At 41.6% G+C, this 21,190-nt stretch overlaps 1 protein-coding gene across 1 annotated transcript in view; it reads left to right on the forward strand.

Moving 5' to 3' along the window:
• Positions 1-21,190, forward strand: part of SACS (sacsin molecular chaperone) — a 77,547-nt gene that overhangs the window by 14,759 nt on the left and 41,598 nt on the right. Inside the window, exon 3 of the mRNA XM_075851625.1 lies at positions 12,906-13,056. Within this exon, the coding sequence (XP_075707740.1) occupies positions 12,906-13,056 (151 nt within the window). The remainder of the gene's footprint in view (positions 1-12,905; positions 13,057-21,190) is intronic.

Consider the following 21,190-nt stretch of genomic DNA (forward strand, 5'->3'; position numbering starts at 1 on the left):
AATGGTCTGATTAGGTGCAGGGGGTGATTAGATCTGTAACCCCTAAATGTGACCAAGAGCACATATTCTCTCTCATTGGTAATAGGGTGTTCCTGTATCTCCGCCGCTGGGGTCACTGGTGGCTGCACGGGGGGAGATGACGGTAACAGGCGGTGATCTTCCTTCCTGCTGTCACTTGCAGCTTCCTCCCTCCCTTACACAGACATCAAACCGGGAAGTAAAACTTTTATTTCGTTCCCCGACTTCAAACGAGTGCTGCTTCCTGAATATTGCACCCTGAAAGCTAAGATTCTCCGTTTTAATATGATACCAAAATCTGAGCTCTAGTCCTTATATTTTAGCCACAGCAAGCATTTAAAGTCATAAAGTATTACAGATGTCCTTGGCCATGAAATGCTAGAGAAGCAGGACTGCCGCACCAACTTCTTTTTAAAAATGCGTTGTCTTCATGAGACAACCCCTGTAAGCAGGCATTACGGCGGAAGAACGCCAGTCTTGAGCTATCCCAATTTTTACAGCCAGAAACTTAAAAGGGTTCTCCGAGCATTTAATATTGATGACTTGTGCTTAGGATAGGTCATTAATATCAGATCAGTGTCGTTCGTTGCCACTGCCTTTCCGCAGTTTACGGGCACATTGCCGTACACTTCCGTAGTGGCTGTGCCTGAGATTGCAGTTCTGGTCCCATTTAAGTGAGTGGGACTGAGCCGCAATCCTAGGCACAGCCGCTACTGAAGTGTACGCGCTGTGCCTAGTATACACTGAAGAGGCCGCTGCGAGTAATGCGATGGCCCCTTCAGTCAGCTGATTGGTGGGGGGGCCTGGAGTTGGACTCCCACCGATCTGATATTGATGACCTATCCTTAGGATATGCCATCAATATCAAATGCCTGGACAACCCCTTTAAAAGGGATAAAGTTTGACTTTAGGGATGTCGGGACAGGTCTATTAAGGAGGGTTTCCCAGGGAGATTTACGTAGCAAAATAATTGTGATTAGTGTGTAAAACCTAATTCAAAATCATCAGACTTTGAGGCACTTCCATCATGGAGGAAAGAAAGGGCCATCTGACCAAAAACAGAACCTGGGAAGACATCAGCAAAATGATGGTTTCTATTAATGGGGTGGGGGTTCTGACAAATAACAAAGGGATTTATATAAACCTCCTTTCCTTTTCTCCCATTTACCCTAGTAGAGAGGTGATCATATATTTACAGCCACTACTGTTCTGGAAGTGGGGATCTACCTGCCCAGCACTTCTGTTAAAAATTTGACCTGGGACTCCCATTTACCTCAATATTAATGGGGATCCGGGCTGCCAGACCCCAATGATATGCTGTAACATGACGTGTCATATTGGTGAAAAAACCTTGAAGGAGTTATTAGGAAACCTTCTCAGTCCTTCCTGCCATTCTTCCCCATCAATAATGCTTACCTGGTTGCTGGACTGCCCTCATATCTAGAATTGTGTCTAGAATTGTGGCATCATTGTCAGGGAATTTACGCGCCATCTGCTTCATATAACCGTTTTTATTAAAGAAGTTGCACAGGATTAGAAAAAATGATTACCATTTTTTTCCAGAAACAGCTCCACATCTGTTCATTGGCTGTGTCTGGTATTGCAACGTCATCCCCATTCACGTGAATGGAGCTGAACTCCAAATCCTGAGACAGTCCATGGACATCTGTGTTGCTGTTTCTGGAAAAAAAGGGGTACACACTATAAAATGCCAGAGTCCCAAGAGCTTGGCTTCATTATGCCATCATTTAGATTTCTATCTATAATATCGCTCAGAAGATTGCATGGGGTATACCAGTATTGACCATCCCCCATGACCACTTTATCATTGTACTAGATTCTATATTTCAGTATTTTTTTCTGATCTCACTCTTTCCATGGAGAATTGAGCAGAATATTTCACTAAAGCCGTATATCTATAATGATTCACCGCACAAGACGCAGCAGAAGAAACCTTTTTATTACTATAGATAGGAATCACGCTACCGCCTTCATGCAGCTGCCAAATTAATTTTGCAACGTCAAGGCCAACCATCTACTCCATTACCTTATTTTTTTACATAGTATTCCTGTCTCCAATCTTTTCAGAGTTAATGTGAAATTCTATAAACTGTTTTCAAAGGGAGGCAGATAATTTTTCATTATTTACCTGTAATACCGTGCTCATTCTTAGACAACATGATGGAAACTTTTAAGGGACAACTCCACTTTTGAACATTTTACAACATTATCAATACTTTGCTTTATTATCGTCTACTGATATTCCTTTCATTAGGTTTTCTTCTCCGTTCACATGTAAAGCTAAAATTAGAGTTATGCGGTTTTTCTTTTGTTCGTTTCACCCATTGACTTAAATGGGGAGAAAGTCAACTTCAGCCAAGTTTTCTTGAATATTTTTGGCCCCGCAGCTTCAGTAGAAATTGTTCTTGCTTCTACTTAAGGGAAACACTACGGATGCTTAAGGCGTCTTCTTTATCCTAAATATCCTCTCCGTTCTGGTCCTTCTAGTTATCGCTTCGTTGTCACAGGCACAACTGGAGGACCAAGATGGCGCTTGGGAGATGTTCATGAATGGCAAGTTCTTTTATTCCGCAGTATAATTTGCGAAAAAATCCTTCTGTTTTGTGTGAGATGCAAATCTGTGGAAGGAGAATAGAGTTTCTCCACACCACAAAGTAATATTGTTTATATTGAATATAGTCTTGAGTTTTTAGGTCACATGTTTGGCAGTGGAGAAGAGATGAATTTTAGTCTTTTTCCAGGGGCAACCAGAAGAATTTCTAGCATGAATATAGAGACATAGCTGGACTTTCTCAGCTGGGGCAAAGACTCTGTTTGCCTTAGCCCTGTATCTTAATACCCTGGGCAAGGCTCTCTTCCCTGGCACTCAGAACCTGGGGTACGTGCCACATTAGCCCACTCAACTGTGTTACGCCAGAATTGGTGAAATTGTACTATATAAATCTTTTTACATTTCAGATGTCCAGTCTAAGTCTAAGATCCTAGTGTTTAACGCAGTGATTTCCAGTAATTTCTATGGAGGGACCTAAATTTTCCATTCCGTTCCTCAAAAATTCTATAATTTGTGCCTAGTGCTACATTCTGGCTGAGATGTGTTGACTGTTTTTGCCAAGCATCAATGAGCAGACTGAATTTGCCATCTCGGTCTTGCTGCTGCCTTCTGAGGAGTCGCTGACCAGAACCCTAGGGTTGTTTGGAAACACTGGTTTAAGGGTAACACCTCCTGATGGTCTCTTCTATCTTACCTGTTTATTTGTGATTTTTCTTTTTCTTTTTGAATTAGATTATAGGACATTGGAAACGTGTTATTGGAAAATTATAATAAAAAGGGCCAAAAAAATGTATAGATATTCCACCAACCAAAAAAATGTCAGAGCAATTACGTTCAAAAATATACTATTATCATTGCCCGTATGAACGATTAAAAACTGAATTTTATTAAGGTAATTCAAGACTCAAGTCCCAAGGGACGCAACTTTAGTGACCAGAGTCATCTTCAATAATAAGGGAGAGGGGCATATCAATGTTGTATATACACATGGAACGGTGATATCCCATACACCCCCCCCCCCACTCCTTCTGGTCATTTTGCTTATGCCTGTTTAAAAAAAAAAAGGCTTGATAACCAAAAATACTAGAGTCCTGAATTACCTTAATAAAATTCAGTTTTTCATCGTTCATACTGGCCGTCATAATAATAATAATAATAAAAAATAAGTATAAAACCTTGCAACTTTTTTATGAGGAGGCAAATCGTGTTTACCCCATGTTTCCAGCCTTGTTGTTTTTCCTGTGCTTTACGTTTTACATGAGGTCCATGAACTTCATTTATGTAAGTGTTGTATTCTTCAGACATATTCAATACAATAACTACAGATACATCACTGTCAATATGGTAAAGACCGCCTATTGATTTTTTTTTAACTAAAGACTCCATATTGGTCCATAGAATGAGTCGTAGCAAATCCCATTATGTAGATACCGGAAAATGACTCCTGCCAGAATCTACTGTCAATAATTAAGAACTATCTATGAGTAACAAAAAACTACTAATAAAAAAGGTATATGACCCTTCTTAATATATATATATATATATATATATATATATATATATATATATAATTTGTTATTTTTTTTCTAATATACCATGTCAGTGTGAACTTTGTAGATTAAGACAAGAAAAGCAAGGTTGTATGGATCCAAATCTTTCAATGCAAGACCCAAATCTTATCAATAAAATAATTTATTTTATTTTAGACAGAGTTGGGTAAAGAAATCGATGTATCAGATAATATTTCGATCTTAGGGATGTTTTTTTTTTTTGTGGAAAATCCTATGAAGATAATGGACGGGTTTGCTAAGGATCCTTCTGTATTACACGGAGTACGGAACCAATGTGAAGAGCAGGGTTATGCCAGGGTTATGCCACGGGTGGTGAACACAGGGCACTCATTCCTGAAGTTGGCACATATTGATACCTGAGTTACTGGTCTGTGTGTTGCAGTTACAACCTCTACTTAAACTATAGATACCCTCTGAGTCACTGAGTACTCGACTCCAGAAGCCCTGGGCTACTGTACATGTGGAGGCTTATTCCAAAGCCAGATAGGGAGGGCTTGCCCTTGTGAACTATTAGCAGAGTCCTGCCTGGGGTGAACCGCTATAATGACACATTGTAACCGAATGCTTACTAGTGGATTTTTTGGTTAAAACTGTAAAATTAACCCTTGGCTTATAATTGCTGATATTTGCAAATCTTGACAGCCTTTCACACTGACATATATATGGCAATAAAGCGTATGTACAGCACATTTTTGCAGTTCTTTGTAAAGCCCTGGTCTACTATTTTTTTAGTACTTTCAGAAATTATTAAACCTACGGTGATCTAGAGGTACATGCAGAGCTCACAATCACTAACAGGCATGGTGAAGTACAGTAGGCCATCAAGATTTGCGTGTATAGTCAAGTGGCCTTTTAATTAATGGACATCCATTGCACCCTCCCAGTTTTTGGGGCCAGCTCGGGCAAAGAGAATTTTAACACAGTGTTGTAGATTGGCTTAATTTACAAGATGGCGCTTATTGTGGTAATTTTTTCAGAATATTGCACATGGCATTATAAAATTGGGTCACTACGTTAGGCCATTTTCTATTCCTGTTATCTCATGTTTGGCAAACACATACACCAATATTTTGTACCAGAAAATGGATGATTTCTGTAATAAAATGGCACATTTAGGCTGGATTCACACGAGCGTGTTCGGTCCGTGATATACGGACCGTATGCCAGCAGTATTTCCCGGACCGAACACACTGCATGGAGCCGGGCGCCTAGCATCATAGTTATCTATGACGCTAGATGTCACTGCCTTGCTGCGGAAAACAGTCCCGTACTGAAAACATGATTACAGTACGGGACAGTTTTCCCGCAGGGACATCTAGAGTCATAGATAACTATGACGATAAGAGCCCGGCTCCCTGCAGTGTGTTCGGTCCGGGAAATACCGTACATCACAGCCCGAACACGCTCATGTGAATCCGGCCTAAAAAAACATTTTTTTTTTTACACTCAAAAGCTGTTAATGTAGGCGTAAAAAGTGTCTAAATCACCCCAAGAATCTTCTTACAATTTGTAATCACTCTGCTATGTGCATTTAATTTACAGCAGTTCATAAAGACTATGAGCACCTGTGATATGGGGAAAAAAATATTTCATTACCTGGAGTTAAAAAAAATAATGCACTACAATCTTCATTCTTTCATTCGTTTTTATAGCCCCTGATATACAGTTTATAGCCTGCTCCTAGTTTTCTGACATGTCCCTCCCAGTAATACATGCTGAATGTTCCGGGAGTGCAGGATGCTGCTGTCTTTACTAGCTCTCATGTATTAGCACTGCTTCATTCCTGTACTGCTTTCCTCTTCTACAGCCCATGAGGGATCTATTCTTTCTTGTGCTTGCGGACACTGATGCGTGTGATTCACTCCCTTTCCGCTTTTGTGCTTTTTTCCCCACATCTACACTCTGATACGGAACAGCTTGTGGGATCTGCTCTCCCTAAACAATTGAATGATTTCCCCCCCTCTCCACACTCTGATCTGCCTGGAGGAGTGTGCTGTTGAATCTGTGTCAGAATCCGCAGTACAGCCAGTTACAAACTTGGTGAAACAAAATGTTTGTCGATAGACCGCCAATGATGTAAACACACATACTAACATTTGAAAAATAACTTGTGGGACATTTTAAGCCCCATCCCCATTCCACCCAGAAATGCCCTAAAGTGGCCAAAAATGGCACTTTTAAAGAGGCTCTTTCACCAGTTTACTACTGTTTGTTTTTGTTTGTTTGTTTGTTTGTTTTTTAAAACATTTACTTTTGACCAAGTAGCGAACATTTTAAGATTTATGCAAATTTGTTCTTAATGCCCAACTGGGCGCTTTTTTACTTTTCACCAAGTGGGCGTTGTATAAATCTTAAAATTTCCATTACTTGGTCAAAAATAAATGGTTTTTAAAAACAAAAACAAAACCGTAGTTATCTACATCAAAGCGCCTATTAGATTAGGTAGGAGATAGGGCAGATAGAAACTGGTGACAGAACCTCTTTAATGCAAATTCGCATCATCACTTTTGAGGTCTGGTTCGAGACAGCCCTTCAAAAATCTGGAATGTTGGCAAATGTGCACACGTGACTGTGCTGAATAGCCTGCTATATGCATGCAGCTCATAGGACAATAGATGGGAGGGGATGAACTGGAGCTGCAATTGATTAATGTGAAATGGAGCCTTAATGCCTAATAATCATTCACATTAATGGGAAAAACTACGTGTTCAGAGTAGTTAAAATGCAACACTGGTTATTTTAGGGCTCCATTGTGTTAGTATTACTGTAATGTTGAAAAGTGAGGATTTGATGGTATTGTCTATATTTTTTTATTACCCCCTACATGTCTATAACCTCTTCCCTGGTAAGGAATGAGTCAATGGGAGCGGGTACACGGCTAATGTGTTGTACAGCCCTGTCCGCTCACAGGGGAAGTAACAACATTATGTTGGTACTGTGAAATTGTGATCCTATATCAGGAAGACCGAGCAAAAGATTTGGACTAGAACTGATCTTTTATAATAATCTACAGCAGGGGTCAGCAACCTGTGGCACTAGGGCCACAGCCGGCACTTGGGGCATGGTTTGCCGGTACACTTCCCTCTCCCAGTGACCAACGCCGTTGTGTGCTTGGCGGCGCCTAACACAGTGATATAGAGCAGCGCTTCATTATGTGCTTGGCGGTGCTTCATTGTTTCTGTCGCTGCTGAACACTTGACAACACACAATGCAGCGCTGCTCTCTATCCTGGTGATCAGCATCGCAAGTACAAAGTTCAGTTACCGCTCTGTAAAAGAAAAAGTTTGAACCTCTCCTATGTGCACACCTCAAGCTGGTGTTCAGTAGCCGCGGTCTCTCCTATGTGCACCCCGCAGAGCTGGTATTCAATAGCCACCATCTCTACGCAGTTCCGCCCAGCTGGTGTTCAGTAGCAGCGGTCTCTACTATGTGCACCCCCAGCTTGTGTTCAGTCTCCTCTTGTTCACATCTTGCATCATCTTTGTAAAGGAAGTCCGAGACAAGGGTCACAATGAAATATAAGTTTAATTAACTGATTAATTGGTTTATGTCACATATGTCGCAACAGTTTGTCTTATATGACTTTCATGTTTGCACGGCACACCGAGTGTTTCTTCATTGATTGCCGCCATACCAAAAAGTTTGCCTACCCCTGATCTACAGTACACACTGTTGCCATGATGCTTGAGAACTAGTTCACACAGAGTATTTTGCCTGCGCTTTTTTGCCGCGGTTTTCACTGCATTTTTCTCCTGTGGCCATTGAGGACCGTGGGCAAAAAACGGAGCGAGAAACTCTTTTTCTGCCTCTTATTGATTTAGATGGGAGGTCAGCGGTGGAACCACGGCAAGAAAAAACCTGCCGTTTTATTTTCCCGCGACAGATAAAAGCCGCCTGGGGAAAAAAAACTCCTCTGCCTCCCATTGAAATCCGGCGATTTTTAACCGTTTTTTGGTGGTTTCCACGTCAAAATCAGTGCCAAAAAAATCTTGTGTGAACTGGGCCTTATATACACTACTGCCTGTTGTATATAAATACTGCGGCACTGATGTTCCCCTTGGCAATTCTAATCCATTTGTAACACTGGGGAAACAACGTTTTTCAAAAGTAATAATTTCCAGCCATTTGAGAGGCGCCTCAAGAAAGCATCACATGATACCTTTCTATATGTTTTGTTTGGAATATAAAATATATACATAAAATAGTAGTAATAATAATATATACAACAATAATTTATAGCTCTTTTCTCCCAGGTTGTTCAAGTGAATATAAACCCATAGAAGAAGGCGTTGAATTAGAAGCTCCCATGGTACATGTGGTCTGTTGTGGGATTTCCTACCCCACTGTCAGGCATCACGTACATGACCGTTTTGCATTTTGTTCCGTAAAATGGTGAGCAGTACAGATGAGTATCGTATGCCGCATAACTGTGTGCGATTCCGTATCATGGACCAAGTCTCCTAGAAGCACTGAACACAATGCTTAGAAGGACTGGCTATGGCAACATCAAGTCCTAAATGAATAAAAGGAAAAACAGCTCTGGAGTAAAAACTCCTGCTCTAACAAGTGAAACAAGAGGAGAACATATATACTGTAGTCAAGTACAGTAGAAGGCAGTCGGCACCACTCTCGATCTTCACAGCATGGAACAGGCAGATAGATGCAAGTGGAGTCAGGGTTTCCTCATTTAAGCAAACTTCGGGCGGTGCTCAGCATAAAAACAGACGGTCTTGTAGTATAATATAGATGAAAGAAATGAAAATGCGGCACTCACCCGTTTTGCAAATCTTCTTAACTTTATTGTGTCACCTTGGTGAGGGTAAAAGCATTACAGAAGAAGAAGCGCGATCTCCAGCGCGAAACAGGCTGTAACCTACAACTAGCTGTCCTCCCTGTAATGCTTTTACCCTCGCCAAAGTGACACAATAAAGTTAAGAAGATTTGCAAACGGGTGAGTGCCGCATTTTCATTTCTTTCATCTATAATATACTGTAGTCAGGTCCATCCAGAACTTGTAACCTTCTAGAGAGAATTCGACTCCTTGAATTAATGGAAAGCTACTTCGTTTGCGTGTAGCCTGGTTTTACGTCAACCATAATATTGATGCCGCTTGAACTTTCACACATGGCATCTTGATACTGGACAGGACTCAGAGTAAAGAAGCTTGCGTTATACATTTCTTCTTACAGCGAGTGAGTCATTCATGCCCATATATTCATGAAAGTGAAGGCCTTTTATACACACGGGTGACTCATATTGACTCTTTTTTTCTCGTTACTCTCCTAAAACTACAACGATTTGTGAGCACGTGTCAGTGGGCAATGGAAAATACCTTTCTTTATTCCTGGCATCCGACCAACTGGGTGTGGTGTGTGTGGGGGGATTCTTATAAAATGAAGACATGTAAAGCGTTTCATTATATTTACTAAGCTCTAAGTTTTTTGCTGCCAAGTGACACAGTTCTACAAATGTTTAGTGATGGAAAGTGTTAAATTGTGAAGGCTCCACAGTATGTCATAAATAATTTGTGAAAATCTCCACTTCTAGTAGACGCAACAAATGCCAGAACTGTATGAATGCGTTTCTACATTTGTTTATAGTGAATACATTTAATATAATGTTATTTGCAGGCGATAGTCATGATTATCTCTTCTGTTGCAGATCAAACCCAATTCTGTAATAGGTTAGGCTCTGTTCACACTGGCATAGGATCTGTTCCATCAGGCATCGATCAGTCTTCTGCACTTTCCTTGCCAGTAAGAGGAAGACAGATACCTGTTTGATTTACATTATAATTACGTTAGTGGGATCCATTATATATGTCATAGATCCTTAAAAAGGAAACCATGTATGTGCGCCGCCTAAGTTGTGTTTCCTCTCTAGCCTGTTGTCATGAAATTGTGATGTAGTGACGTCATTGCGCCTGTCTGCGCCGAGTCACTCACAGCACAGACTGGAGGAGAAGGATTCTCCACCCATCGTGGGAACGGGGATAGGTAAGTAATTATGTTACTATTTTTCTATTAGGTATGTACATATGTGGGCATTATACTGGGTATGAGAGGGAGGCTCATGTGGTAGCTGCTGAGGGGGCATTATACTATATGGAGGGCATTGTATGGTATGTGGCAGCTATGTAGGGCATTATACTGTATGGGGGCATTATACTGTATGGGACAGCTATGGGGGCTTTGTACTGTATGGGGGCATTATACTGTATGTAGTAGCTATGGGGGCATTATACTGTATGGGATAGCTCTGGTGGCATTATACTGTATGGGGGGTGTTATACTGTATGTGGCAGCTATGGGGGGGAAATATACTCTATGGGACATTATAGTGTATGGGGGGCATTATACTGCATAGGGGGGCATTATACTGCATGGGTCATGACAGGGATAGGGAAACAGACAAGTGAGCCCTAATCTACCCGCCACTCAGTCCCTGCCTACTTGCAACGACCCGCCCTAGGCGACGGGGTACAACTGGGCGACGGTCCCTACACTCAGTAAGTGCACGACAGTCAACCAGACAAGGAAACACAGAACAAAGGGAAACGGGGCAGTTGCCCACAGCAACACCCTGAGCAACAAGAGTAGTAAACGAGTCGAGTCAAACCAGGAGAGTACGAGGTGCCAAACGCAGAGCAGGAGAGTAGTGAACAAGCCGAGTCAAACCAGGAGTGTACGAGGTACCAAACGCAGAGCAGAAGAGTAGTCAGTAAGCCAGGGTCAATACGAAGCAGGGACAAGTAGTTCAAGAAGCTGCAGCAGGGCCAGGAAACCAACAGAGAAGAATCACAAGCAAGGAGGAACAGGAAAGGCAGGTATAAATAGACGGAGGGCGGGAGCTAGCTCCGTCTGGCCAGGCTGTGATAGGCTCTCCCACTCCTAAGCCTGCCATCCTGAGTGGTGGAAGATGGAGTCCGTCTCACAGACATAGAAGCAGGTGCAGACTGATTACCTATGGGCGTGGATACAGAAGCTGTGCCTGGCAGATCCTTAACAATGGGGCAGCTATGGGGACATTATACTGTATGGGACATTATAGTGTATGGCGCAGCTATGGGGGTCATTATACTGTATGGAGTGCATTATACTGTATGGAGTGCATTATACTGTATTTGGGCATTATACTGTATGTGGCAGCTATGGGTGGCAATATACTCTGGGGGCAACTGTGGGTGCAGCTATGGGGGCATTATACTGTGTGAGGCCATCTATGGGGGCATTATACTGTGTGGGCAGCTATGGGGGGCATTATACTGTGTGGGGGCAGCTATGGGGCATTATACTGTGGAGGCATTCATGGGGTCTGTCGGGAAAGGCGGCTGGGCATAGGTGTACGCAGGGATCTGGTGCTGTTGGGAAGGGGTAGGGGGGCCCTAGCTGAATTCTTGCACCATGAGCCTTTAGCTACGCCCCTGTGTGTGTGTGTGTGTGTGTGTGTGTGTGTGTGTGTGTGTGTGTGTGTGTGTGTGTATGTGTATGTGTGTATATATATATATATATATATATATATATATATTTTGTTTTTTATCTTACAATGTTCCAATCGTTTTATGGATGTATTTTTTTGTAATATAGAGGCACCAAATAGTTTATTACTAATTTACTCCCAAGAGACCACAGTACAAAAATCAAGTGTCAAATAATTATCTTGACATGGATATCATTCAGATGGTGATATCCATGTCAAGATAATTATTTTACACTTGGATAATGTTCTTCTAAGTATAGCATTTATCCATTTTCATGTTTTGTTTGTCTCTCACGACAAGTTTTCATTCCTGTCCTGAAGATTTCTGTTTTGTAACAATAAAAGTTTATTTCGCTGTCAATTGTTCTCTGATTGTTTTGCACCCAAAAACTTTAAAGTGTAGCTAAATGTTCCACAAACTTCTGACATGTCATAGTTACATGTCAGAAGTTTGTATTGGTGGGGGTCCGAGCACGGAGACCCCCACCAATCGCTAGAACAAAGCAGCTGAAGTGTTCCTGTGAGCGCTCAGCTGCTTCGTTTCTGTTCGGCTTTTTCCGGAAAGCCGATGTATCGGAATACGGGCTCATAGGCTTTCTATTGAGTCCGTACTCCGATACATTTATTTCCGGAAAAAGCAGAACAGACACGAAGCAGCTGAGCGCTCACACGAACGCTTCAGCTGCTTCGTTCTAGAGATTGGTGGGGGTCTACGTGCTCGGACCCCCACCAATCCAAACTTCTGACATGTCAAACGTTTAGCTACACTTTAACTTATATGGGCGGCATAATTGTAACTACCTAATTATGTATTTGTTTCACGGTACACACTATTTTTTACTGTATTTCACAATTTTTATTATTTGATATTTATATAGTGCTGACAGCATGCAGATTGGCTCTGACCTTGTCTTTTGTTTCCTGTATGCCCCTTAATAAAAGACATGTTTGGTCACAGATCACAGACCAAAAACAGATGGGAATCAGTAACACTCCATCTGTTCTCATGAGTAGACACCAGGCGTGTGTCTGCTGATATCAGGGTGCCACATGGCTCATCAGTTATCAAATAAGAACATATGGCACTGCTTACAACATTTAAGGACAGATTACTGTTTTTCATGTTTTTTTTCTTTACATCGTCTTTATTTTACTATTTTATTAAAATGGTCTCCCAAAACATTATATATTTGCTGTCAATTTTATTGTATAACACGGATTATTTATTAAGCAGCATTGCTATTGTGTTTTCTTTATCTTGGCAGGTTGTCCAGGGTGACTGTCCTACATGAGTATGTTGGCTGTAGGACATACGAGGTGCCCGTCTCCGCTGTTATCGAGGACATCAAACAGCTAATCTACCGAGAAACAGATTTTCCTGTCTCAGAACAACGTCTTCTACTACACAACAAGGAGGTCAGTTGGGAATGGGATCATGTAGAAAGGAGGATAGTAGGGCATGGGCAGACATCTGAAGGGCTCAAAGGCTAAGAAGACCCATCGCCACTTTCATGTTTGAGACAGCATTTTGGTAGGTCCAGGAAAGTTCACCCTGAAGAAGAAGCAGCCATACGTGGACAAGGTTAAAGAGCTCTGTACAAATTGGGCTTTAAACTATTAGACACTAGAAAGCTTGTGAGGGTTCTGATGAGAGATGTTTTGCGACAAGCTCCTAATTCTTGGTAAATCGGAAAGAAGGATTTAAAGTTACAAAATAATGTTTACCAAGCTGAGAAAGGAGAAGTACGTTCAGGTGAAAATAGTCAATAACATCCCTCGAGATCTTCAGATTACATTCCCATGTAGAGTGGAGCGCATGCGGCCAAAACCCGGCTCACTCACAATGGCCAATGACCACATGATTTCGACGGATGTTATGGGCAAAATCGTTCAACCATTGGCCATCACATGCGGCCAACAGCATGGCCGCCGCTACATCGGACTGTACCCGCAATCCCAGATAGGTTGGAAGGCAATGGTCAGGGAAAGGGCACAGTCATCCAAGGGGAGAATATGACATTTGGACCAACTAATTTTAAGGCCTGAGTATGTACCAAATTCTGTTATCTGTAATACTGAGGTCATTGATGACTTAGCATCCGCCAAATATTATATCATATCATCCACATATAAACAAATCATTTCTACCAGTGGACCCTGGACCCAACCCACTACTCCAGACAGCCTGCTCTTTTTAGAAGTAATGGGGCCAGAAATGTATTAATATCATTGCTTGTATGAATCGGAGCATTGTTTACAGATACCACTTTCTTTGTTGGTCTGTGAGCCATATGACTTAAGCACAGAACATGTTATGTCTGGAGACGTCACTATGTCTATACAAACAGAAGGAGATTTTTACCAAGACTTTTTGCAAAGTTGCTTTATTTTTATTTTAGATGCATTGTCTTTTAAAAAAGCTGCATGCTTTATTGCATACCATATATTGCACCGAATTTGGTGGTTCTAGAAAAAATCCTGATCTGTGGAACGGAACCTCACTAAGCAAACGCACTATGGTGCACAATGTGGTTCCATTGAGCACATAATATTACGGGTAAAAATATTCACGTTCATTTGCATGAGCCCTAAGTGAAGTGAGGGTCAGTGGTCAGAGCTGTTTAGCTCACAGACCATTTCCTAGACTGGATAGTTGTATTCACTGAGTGCAGGACTGGATTTGTATGGGTTTTGCAAATTCCGAGATCTTAAAAATGGTGATGAATGGAAACAATATATTGGACATTTTTATAACAATGGTTACGCTTTATTTACATACAGTCAAAAAGCCTTTGTCCCGGTAATAGGTTTATTTATGTTACTTTTAATTTGGCATAAGACTTCTTTTGCCTTATGCTGGATTATCAGGGTTTCCAAAAATACGTCTCCATTTGTCATAAATGTCATTCATTGCTGTGCACAACCTGTAAGGATCTCTCATGCTCTGTAACTCCTCTACATAACCTATTTCTTAGCAACTAAATCTCTGGTGTCTCAGATTTCCAAGGAGGCTCATGTACAGGAATATAACATTGCACATTTTGGCCAGATGCCACATCTTGATTCAACTTGAACAGTTCCGTGGCTCCTCAGTGATGTGAAACAGGTGTCCAGTGTTCTGGAGGTCACAATGAGGAGACACGGAGCTGTATCCAATAGGAGCTTATTAGATAAGATGTGTCTAGCTCTAATGATCTTTACATTTCTTTAGTTGAATACTATTCTTTACATTTTATTAAAGGGACATTCTAGATATTGTTTAAATGAACACTCCGGGCAAATCTTACACACTGTTTTATGCCTAATGCATGGACTGAGGGGGCGGGGCATGACACTGGGATTCTCTGTGTACTGTTGTTTGAATACCTATATCATGCTCCGCCCCCTCAGACTCTGCACTAGCCATAACACACTGTGTCATTTTTACTTGGAATGTTCCTTTAAAATTATTGTGCATGGATGGAATAATCAGGCTTTAAACGCTATGTACAATTTGTAGGCAATTGTTTTTCTTTTCTTGCATCTGTGTTTTAGTTGATTACAAACATTTTTTGAATTTACTTTTATTTAAAAAAAACAATTGTCTAATTTTTACAATACAGTTTTTATGTATCCATAGAAGCTGTATCGTTCTCAAACAGCACATCTAAGTTGATCAACTAGATGTGATCGATATTATGGTGATCCAGTATGTGAGAGACACACATGACCCCCTTTCAGCCAAGCCGTCAGTTCAGCGGACTGAAGGATTCTACCGATAGCAAATGATACAGCTCTATATTAGGCGGATACATAGAAGCTGTATCGTAGAAACGTATTTTTTATTTTTTTTTAAATAAAAGTCCATTTAAAAAACTCCTCTAAAACATATATTAAATAAAGTTTCCAAAAAATGCCTACGAAGGTGTACATAGGTTTTAAAGACCCTGGAGACTGGAAAATAAAACAAAAGGAAGTTCAAAATAAAATGGATTGTTACTTCCCTTCCCCACACTGCAGTAACTGGAAATGGCTCTCTTCTGAACTGGGTGGAACACATGTCCATGGTAGAAGAAATTTGAATGTAGTTTTGGTCCTGGATTTTAGAGCCATGAAATAGGGAACCTTATTGCCGTAGCCGTAATCCCGGTCCGTGATTACGGCTACGGCCGCGCTCGTACGGCCGTGGACAGTCGTCCGCATTTGCGGGCTGTGCTTCCATTATAAATTATGGGAACACGGTCTGTAAAATAAAAAAAATAGGACATGTACTATTTTTTACGGAAGCTTTCTACGGCCCGGACAACTTCCCGTAAATATACGGGAAGGTGTCCGTCGGCCATATAAATGAATGCGTCCGTAATTACGGATGAGATCTACGGTCGTATGCATGTCGCCTAAAGCTGTACTTATAAATGGATTCTGCTATAGTTATATTTGATACTTTTCTTCATAACCAATTTCCACAGGGACATTGCACAACTGTAAGGCCTCATTCAGACGAACGTGTCCATTTTGCGAGCACAAAAAACGGACAGTATTTCATACATTTCAGTTCCGGGTAGTTCCCATGTGTTTTCCGCCTCGCATCCGTTTTTCAGGTCTGTGTTTCTCCTCTGTAAGCACATTTTTTTATATTTTCTCAGCATTTCTTTAGCAACTAATGCGTGAAACACAGACTTCAATGGGCGGCAAGGTCCGCAAAAATGGACCAAAATAGGATATGCAACGGACACACGCTGCGTGAAAAATCACGTATGTCTAAATAACGCCCCATTGATTTGTATGGGTCCGTGTGCCGCCCGTTTTTTCAATGGACAGCATACGCACGTATAATACAATCGTCTGAATGAGACTGATCTCTGGGTTCAGAAACTGTGTCACCATACCTGGTACCCATACTTGCCAAGTTGTACTCTATCAAAAGTACATATTTCCAAGCAGTAAAAGTTACAGCATTTGGCTTGGGCTGTTAAAGGAGCATATGCATTTTAGAAAACAGTGATGACTTATTGGGATAATTGCCTTGTTTGTTCTTAATTTTCTATTTTGTAAACCATTCATTTTACATTATTCCCGTTGTCTAAACCACTGATGCCCAACTGGCGTCTCGGGGGCCACATACAGCGCTCGTGAACCTAATAAGCAGCCCCGAGGAAAGAGAAAGTTCGTATGGTGTAGCTTCCTTTCCCAGATTAATCATAAGGCATGAGCGCTCTTATCCGCTGACTACATTATCTTTATATGTATTTATGCATACTTATTTTTTTATATTCCTGTGTTGTCTCCATATGTATTTTGTCAAAAATAAGAACAGATCTTAGAAGACCTATTTTGGAAAGTTATTTCTCAAATATGCTGAGTCCATGTCTGTTTTTTAATTAAAAAAAATATATGTAGAAAAAACATCAGCCACATATGTACTCAGCTAAGTGAAAAAGTAATACGAGTGTGTTGTGTCTACACCTTAACCTGACCCAATGGGATGTGTGGCTTTACGATTGATTTAAAGGGAACCTGTCACCAGCATTTCACCTATTAAACCAGCAATACCTGGTGGTGGTGGGTGAAAAATCATTATTAAGTAACCTATAATTGTCTTCTTAGTCGGCTCTGTATCTTTAGTATTCAGCTTTTTAGTGTTCCCACACGGTATGCTAATGAGCATAAAAGAGTCATATCCTCGTTTGAAAAGAGTCATATCTTCATTCCTCGTCTTTTCTGAGTTTACCCCGCCTCCTTACTTTTGATTGACAGTTCCTCGCCTTCCCCCAGCACACAAAATTCCGCACTTGTGCATTGATGTCCTCTTCTGGTGTGTGCGCACAAAGGGACAGCGGATTATTACGATAAAAGGTGCAAAATGTTTGCAGACAGTTATTTACAGTCGGAGGTGGAGATTAGGAAAGGGGATAACGGCAATGAACTTTTGATAGCCGAGGCCAGTGAGGGATAAGTTAAGTTCAATAGGTGAAATGCTGGTGACAGGTTCCCTTTAAGGGTCTCATTTGAGACCCCTAACAATATTTTGGGTTCACATATATCCAGTGATCCGGCTTAGTTATCCACTGGCGTGGTTCAGAAACGGTGAAGGGAAACTGGTGCCAGTATTGATCCCATGTTTCCCTATGGGAGCCATTCTGGTATTAGTTACATCCGTTTTAAAGCCGGATGTCTACCTTAGCCGGACATAAAAACTTTACATGCAGCACTTTTCAGTCCGGCTATGAACATTTGATTGTAATCAGATTAAATTGCAACTGATATGTGAACCAGGCAAAGCTGCTGTCGCAGACGTTTTCTTACTCCTAATTCTATTCTAGCAAGCTGGCTCTGTAATGGGTTCATTGTGGTCAGGGGAAAGAGGATTTGCCCTGATATTGGGGTCATTTTTTAGTTAGTGGGTACTTGGATGCGCTAGACCAGTGGTTCCCAAACTGTACCCGGAAACCGCATTTGGCCGAGATTTTTGTTTGGGACCTGCCACTACTGTACGTAGCCCAATTTCGTCTGACGTATGTCAACATTATTCGTAGTTAGATGCCGGTACTTGGCTCCATTCAAAAAAGAAGTCCCTGCAACATCGAAAACCACTATTATTGAGCAGGCAGGGGATGGGGTGGGCTCAAGGGATCCTGCTGTACGTCGCAGAGTGTTTATGGCCACTGATGGAGGGTCATGTGACCCAACACGTTCATCAATTGCCACCAGATGCATAGCTAGGAGTTTAGCAAAGGGGGGCGAAATGCATTTCAGTGGGCCTCAACCGAGTGAACCCTCAACAGTATAATGACCCCTTAGTGGCCCCCACACAGTATAAAGCACTTATAGATGCCCCCACACATGATAACATCCCCAAAGCTGGCCCCACAGATTATAATGGCCCCTTAGTTATCCCACACAGTATAATGCCCATATAGCTGCCCCAGCACAGGATAATGCCCTATAGCTGCCCCCACACAGTGTAATGCCCCTATAAGGCCTCTCCACACAGTATAATGCCCCTAAAGCTGCGACACACAGTATAATGCCCCCATAGTGGCACCACACACGGTATAATGCCCCTATTGCTGTCCCCACAAACGAGAATGCCCTATAGTGCCTCCCTACACAGTAAAATGCCCCTTAAGCTGCCCCCACACAGTATAATGCCCCCATAGCTGAATCACACATGGAATAATACCCCTATAGCTTTCCCCACACAGTATAATGCCCCCATAGCTGCCCACACACAGGATAATGCCCCTATAGCTGCTCCACACACAGGATAATGCCCCCACACAGTATAATGCCCCGTATAGTGCCACCCTGCACAGGATAATGCCCCTATAGCTGCCCCACACAGTATAATGCCCCACAGTATAATGTCCCTATAGCTACCACCCACACAGGATAATGCCCTCATAGCTGTACCACACATGGTATAATACCCCTATAGCTGTCACCACACAGTAAAATGCTCCCACAGTATAATATCCCCACAGTTGCCCCACACACAGTATAGTGCCCCTATAGCTGCCCCCAGACAGGATAATTCCCCTATAGCTGCCCCCACACAGGATAATGCCCCTATAGCTGACCCCACACAGGATGATGCTCCTATAGCTGCCCCCACACAGGATAATGCCCCATAATGCTTTCCCACTCAGTATAATGCCCCTAAAGCTGCCCCCACACACAAAAATAATGCTCCTATATAGGGCCGGACTGGGACTTAAAATCAGCCCTGGCATTTTAAAGCAAATAGGCCCAACTGCTGTCCATGCAATATGTTTGCGCAGTTGCGGGCCCACCCTTCAGCTTTATAAGAATATTGTACATTGTTTCTCATTCTCCTTGAAATGCTCTCTTCATGTTGTGCTACTCAAATATTTCATAAATCAATAAATACCACAAAACCGCTAAATATGAGCAGCATGTGATGAGCTGAATGTATACACCGGTCAAAACTCCCAAACAGGAACAGTGTCCGATTATCCGCTATGAAATGTTAGAGCAGCACAGAAGGAAGACAGCAGGAATGGAGACCTAGCTAGGAGATGGTGACAATACTATAAAATTATAGTAATAGATAAAGTATTAGAGAAATATAAAAAATATATGTGTGCAATAAATATAATACATCATACACCACCAGGATATATAACGTGTTCATACGGCATATACTATGTATACTAACAATAATATCATATATATTGTACAAATGAAAAATTATTCTTAATATACTATATACACGAACAATAGGCCATATATACTGTTCATATAAATATCACCAATATAAACTGCACACATGAATAATGCTGCTATATATACTAAACACATGAATAATAACACCATATATACTGTACACATGAAAAACTCCACTACATGCTGTACGCATGAATAATGCCATTTACTCGATACACATAAATAATGCTGACATACTGTACACACGAATAACCTTGGACACAAATGTCGCACATCTGCCACTCACATCAAGAACACATGCCACACACGCTAAAACGTAAGACATTAACCTGCAATGGGGTTTATCGGGTAAGGACGTTTTGTACGTAGTTTTGACTACAAAAATAACCCTGCATCTATCACTATTATTCCCGTCAAATTTGATGGAAGCTGCAACAGAGGCTCCAACGCAGATGTGAACAGAACTTAAAGGGGTTGTCCAACAATACACATGTATCCCCTAGCCACAGGATAAGGATACATGTGCCTTTACTGGGGGTCTGGCCAATGGGACCCTCACCGATAAGGAGAACAGGGGACCGAAAGTCCCCCGATGTGCTCCATGAGAAGTTTGGGTCTTCCGAGGTCTGTGTCCAGCTAGTGTGTCCGGCAGCTCCATAGAAATAAATGGAGCTCCGGTCACGCATGCGCACAAGCGCCGGACTGGAGCTGCCGGACACAGACCCCGGAAGTCCCATGCTTCTCATGGAGCATTTCGGTGGATTTGCGGTCCCCCGTTCTCCTTGTCGATAGGGGATACATGTGTCTTGTGGGACAACTCCTTTAACCCTTTCGGGACGCAGCCTGTTACGGCCTTGTGGCACAGCCGATTTTTTTCTAATCTGAGGTGTCAATTTATGTGGTAATGACTTTGGAATGCTTATATCTATCCAAGCAACTCTGAGATTATTTTGTCGTGACATATTGTACTTTATGTTAGTGAAAAAATTTGGTCGACAAATTTAATATTTATTTGTGAAAAACACCAACATTTTCAAAAAAATTGCACAAAATAGCATTTTTCTAAATTTAAATGTAGCAGCAATTTCTCACATTTTCAAGAAATTTTCAAAAGGAATTTTTTTCGGGGATCAGTTCAGTTCTGAAGTGAGTTTGAGGGCCTTATATATCAGAAAGTCCCCATAAAGTACCCCATTTTAAAAACTGCACCCCCCAAAGTATTCAAAACCGCATTCGAACATTCTCAAAGTCACTTAACTCTTTAGGCGTTTCACCGCAATTAAAGCAAAGTGGAGGTGAAATTTTTGAATTTAATTTTTTGACGGAAATTCTTTTGTAATAAAAAAAATTCTGTAACACAGAAAGTTTAACCACAGAAACGCAA

The sequence above is a fragment of the Rhinoderma darwinii genome, chromosome 2 (genome assembly GCF_050947455.1).
Source record: "Rhinoderma darwinii isolate aRhiDar2 chromosome 2, aRhiDar2.hap1, whole genome shotgun sequence".
Classification (NCBI taxonomy): Eukaryota; Metazoa; Chordata; class Amphibia; order Anura; family Rhinodermatidae; genus Rhinoderma; species Rhinoderma darwinii.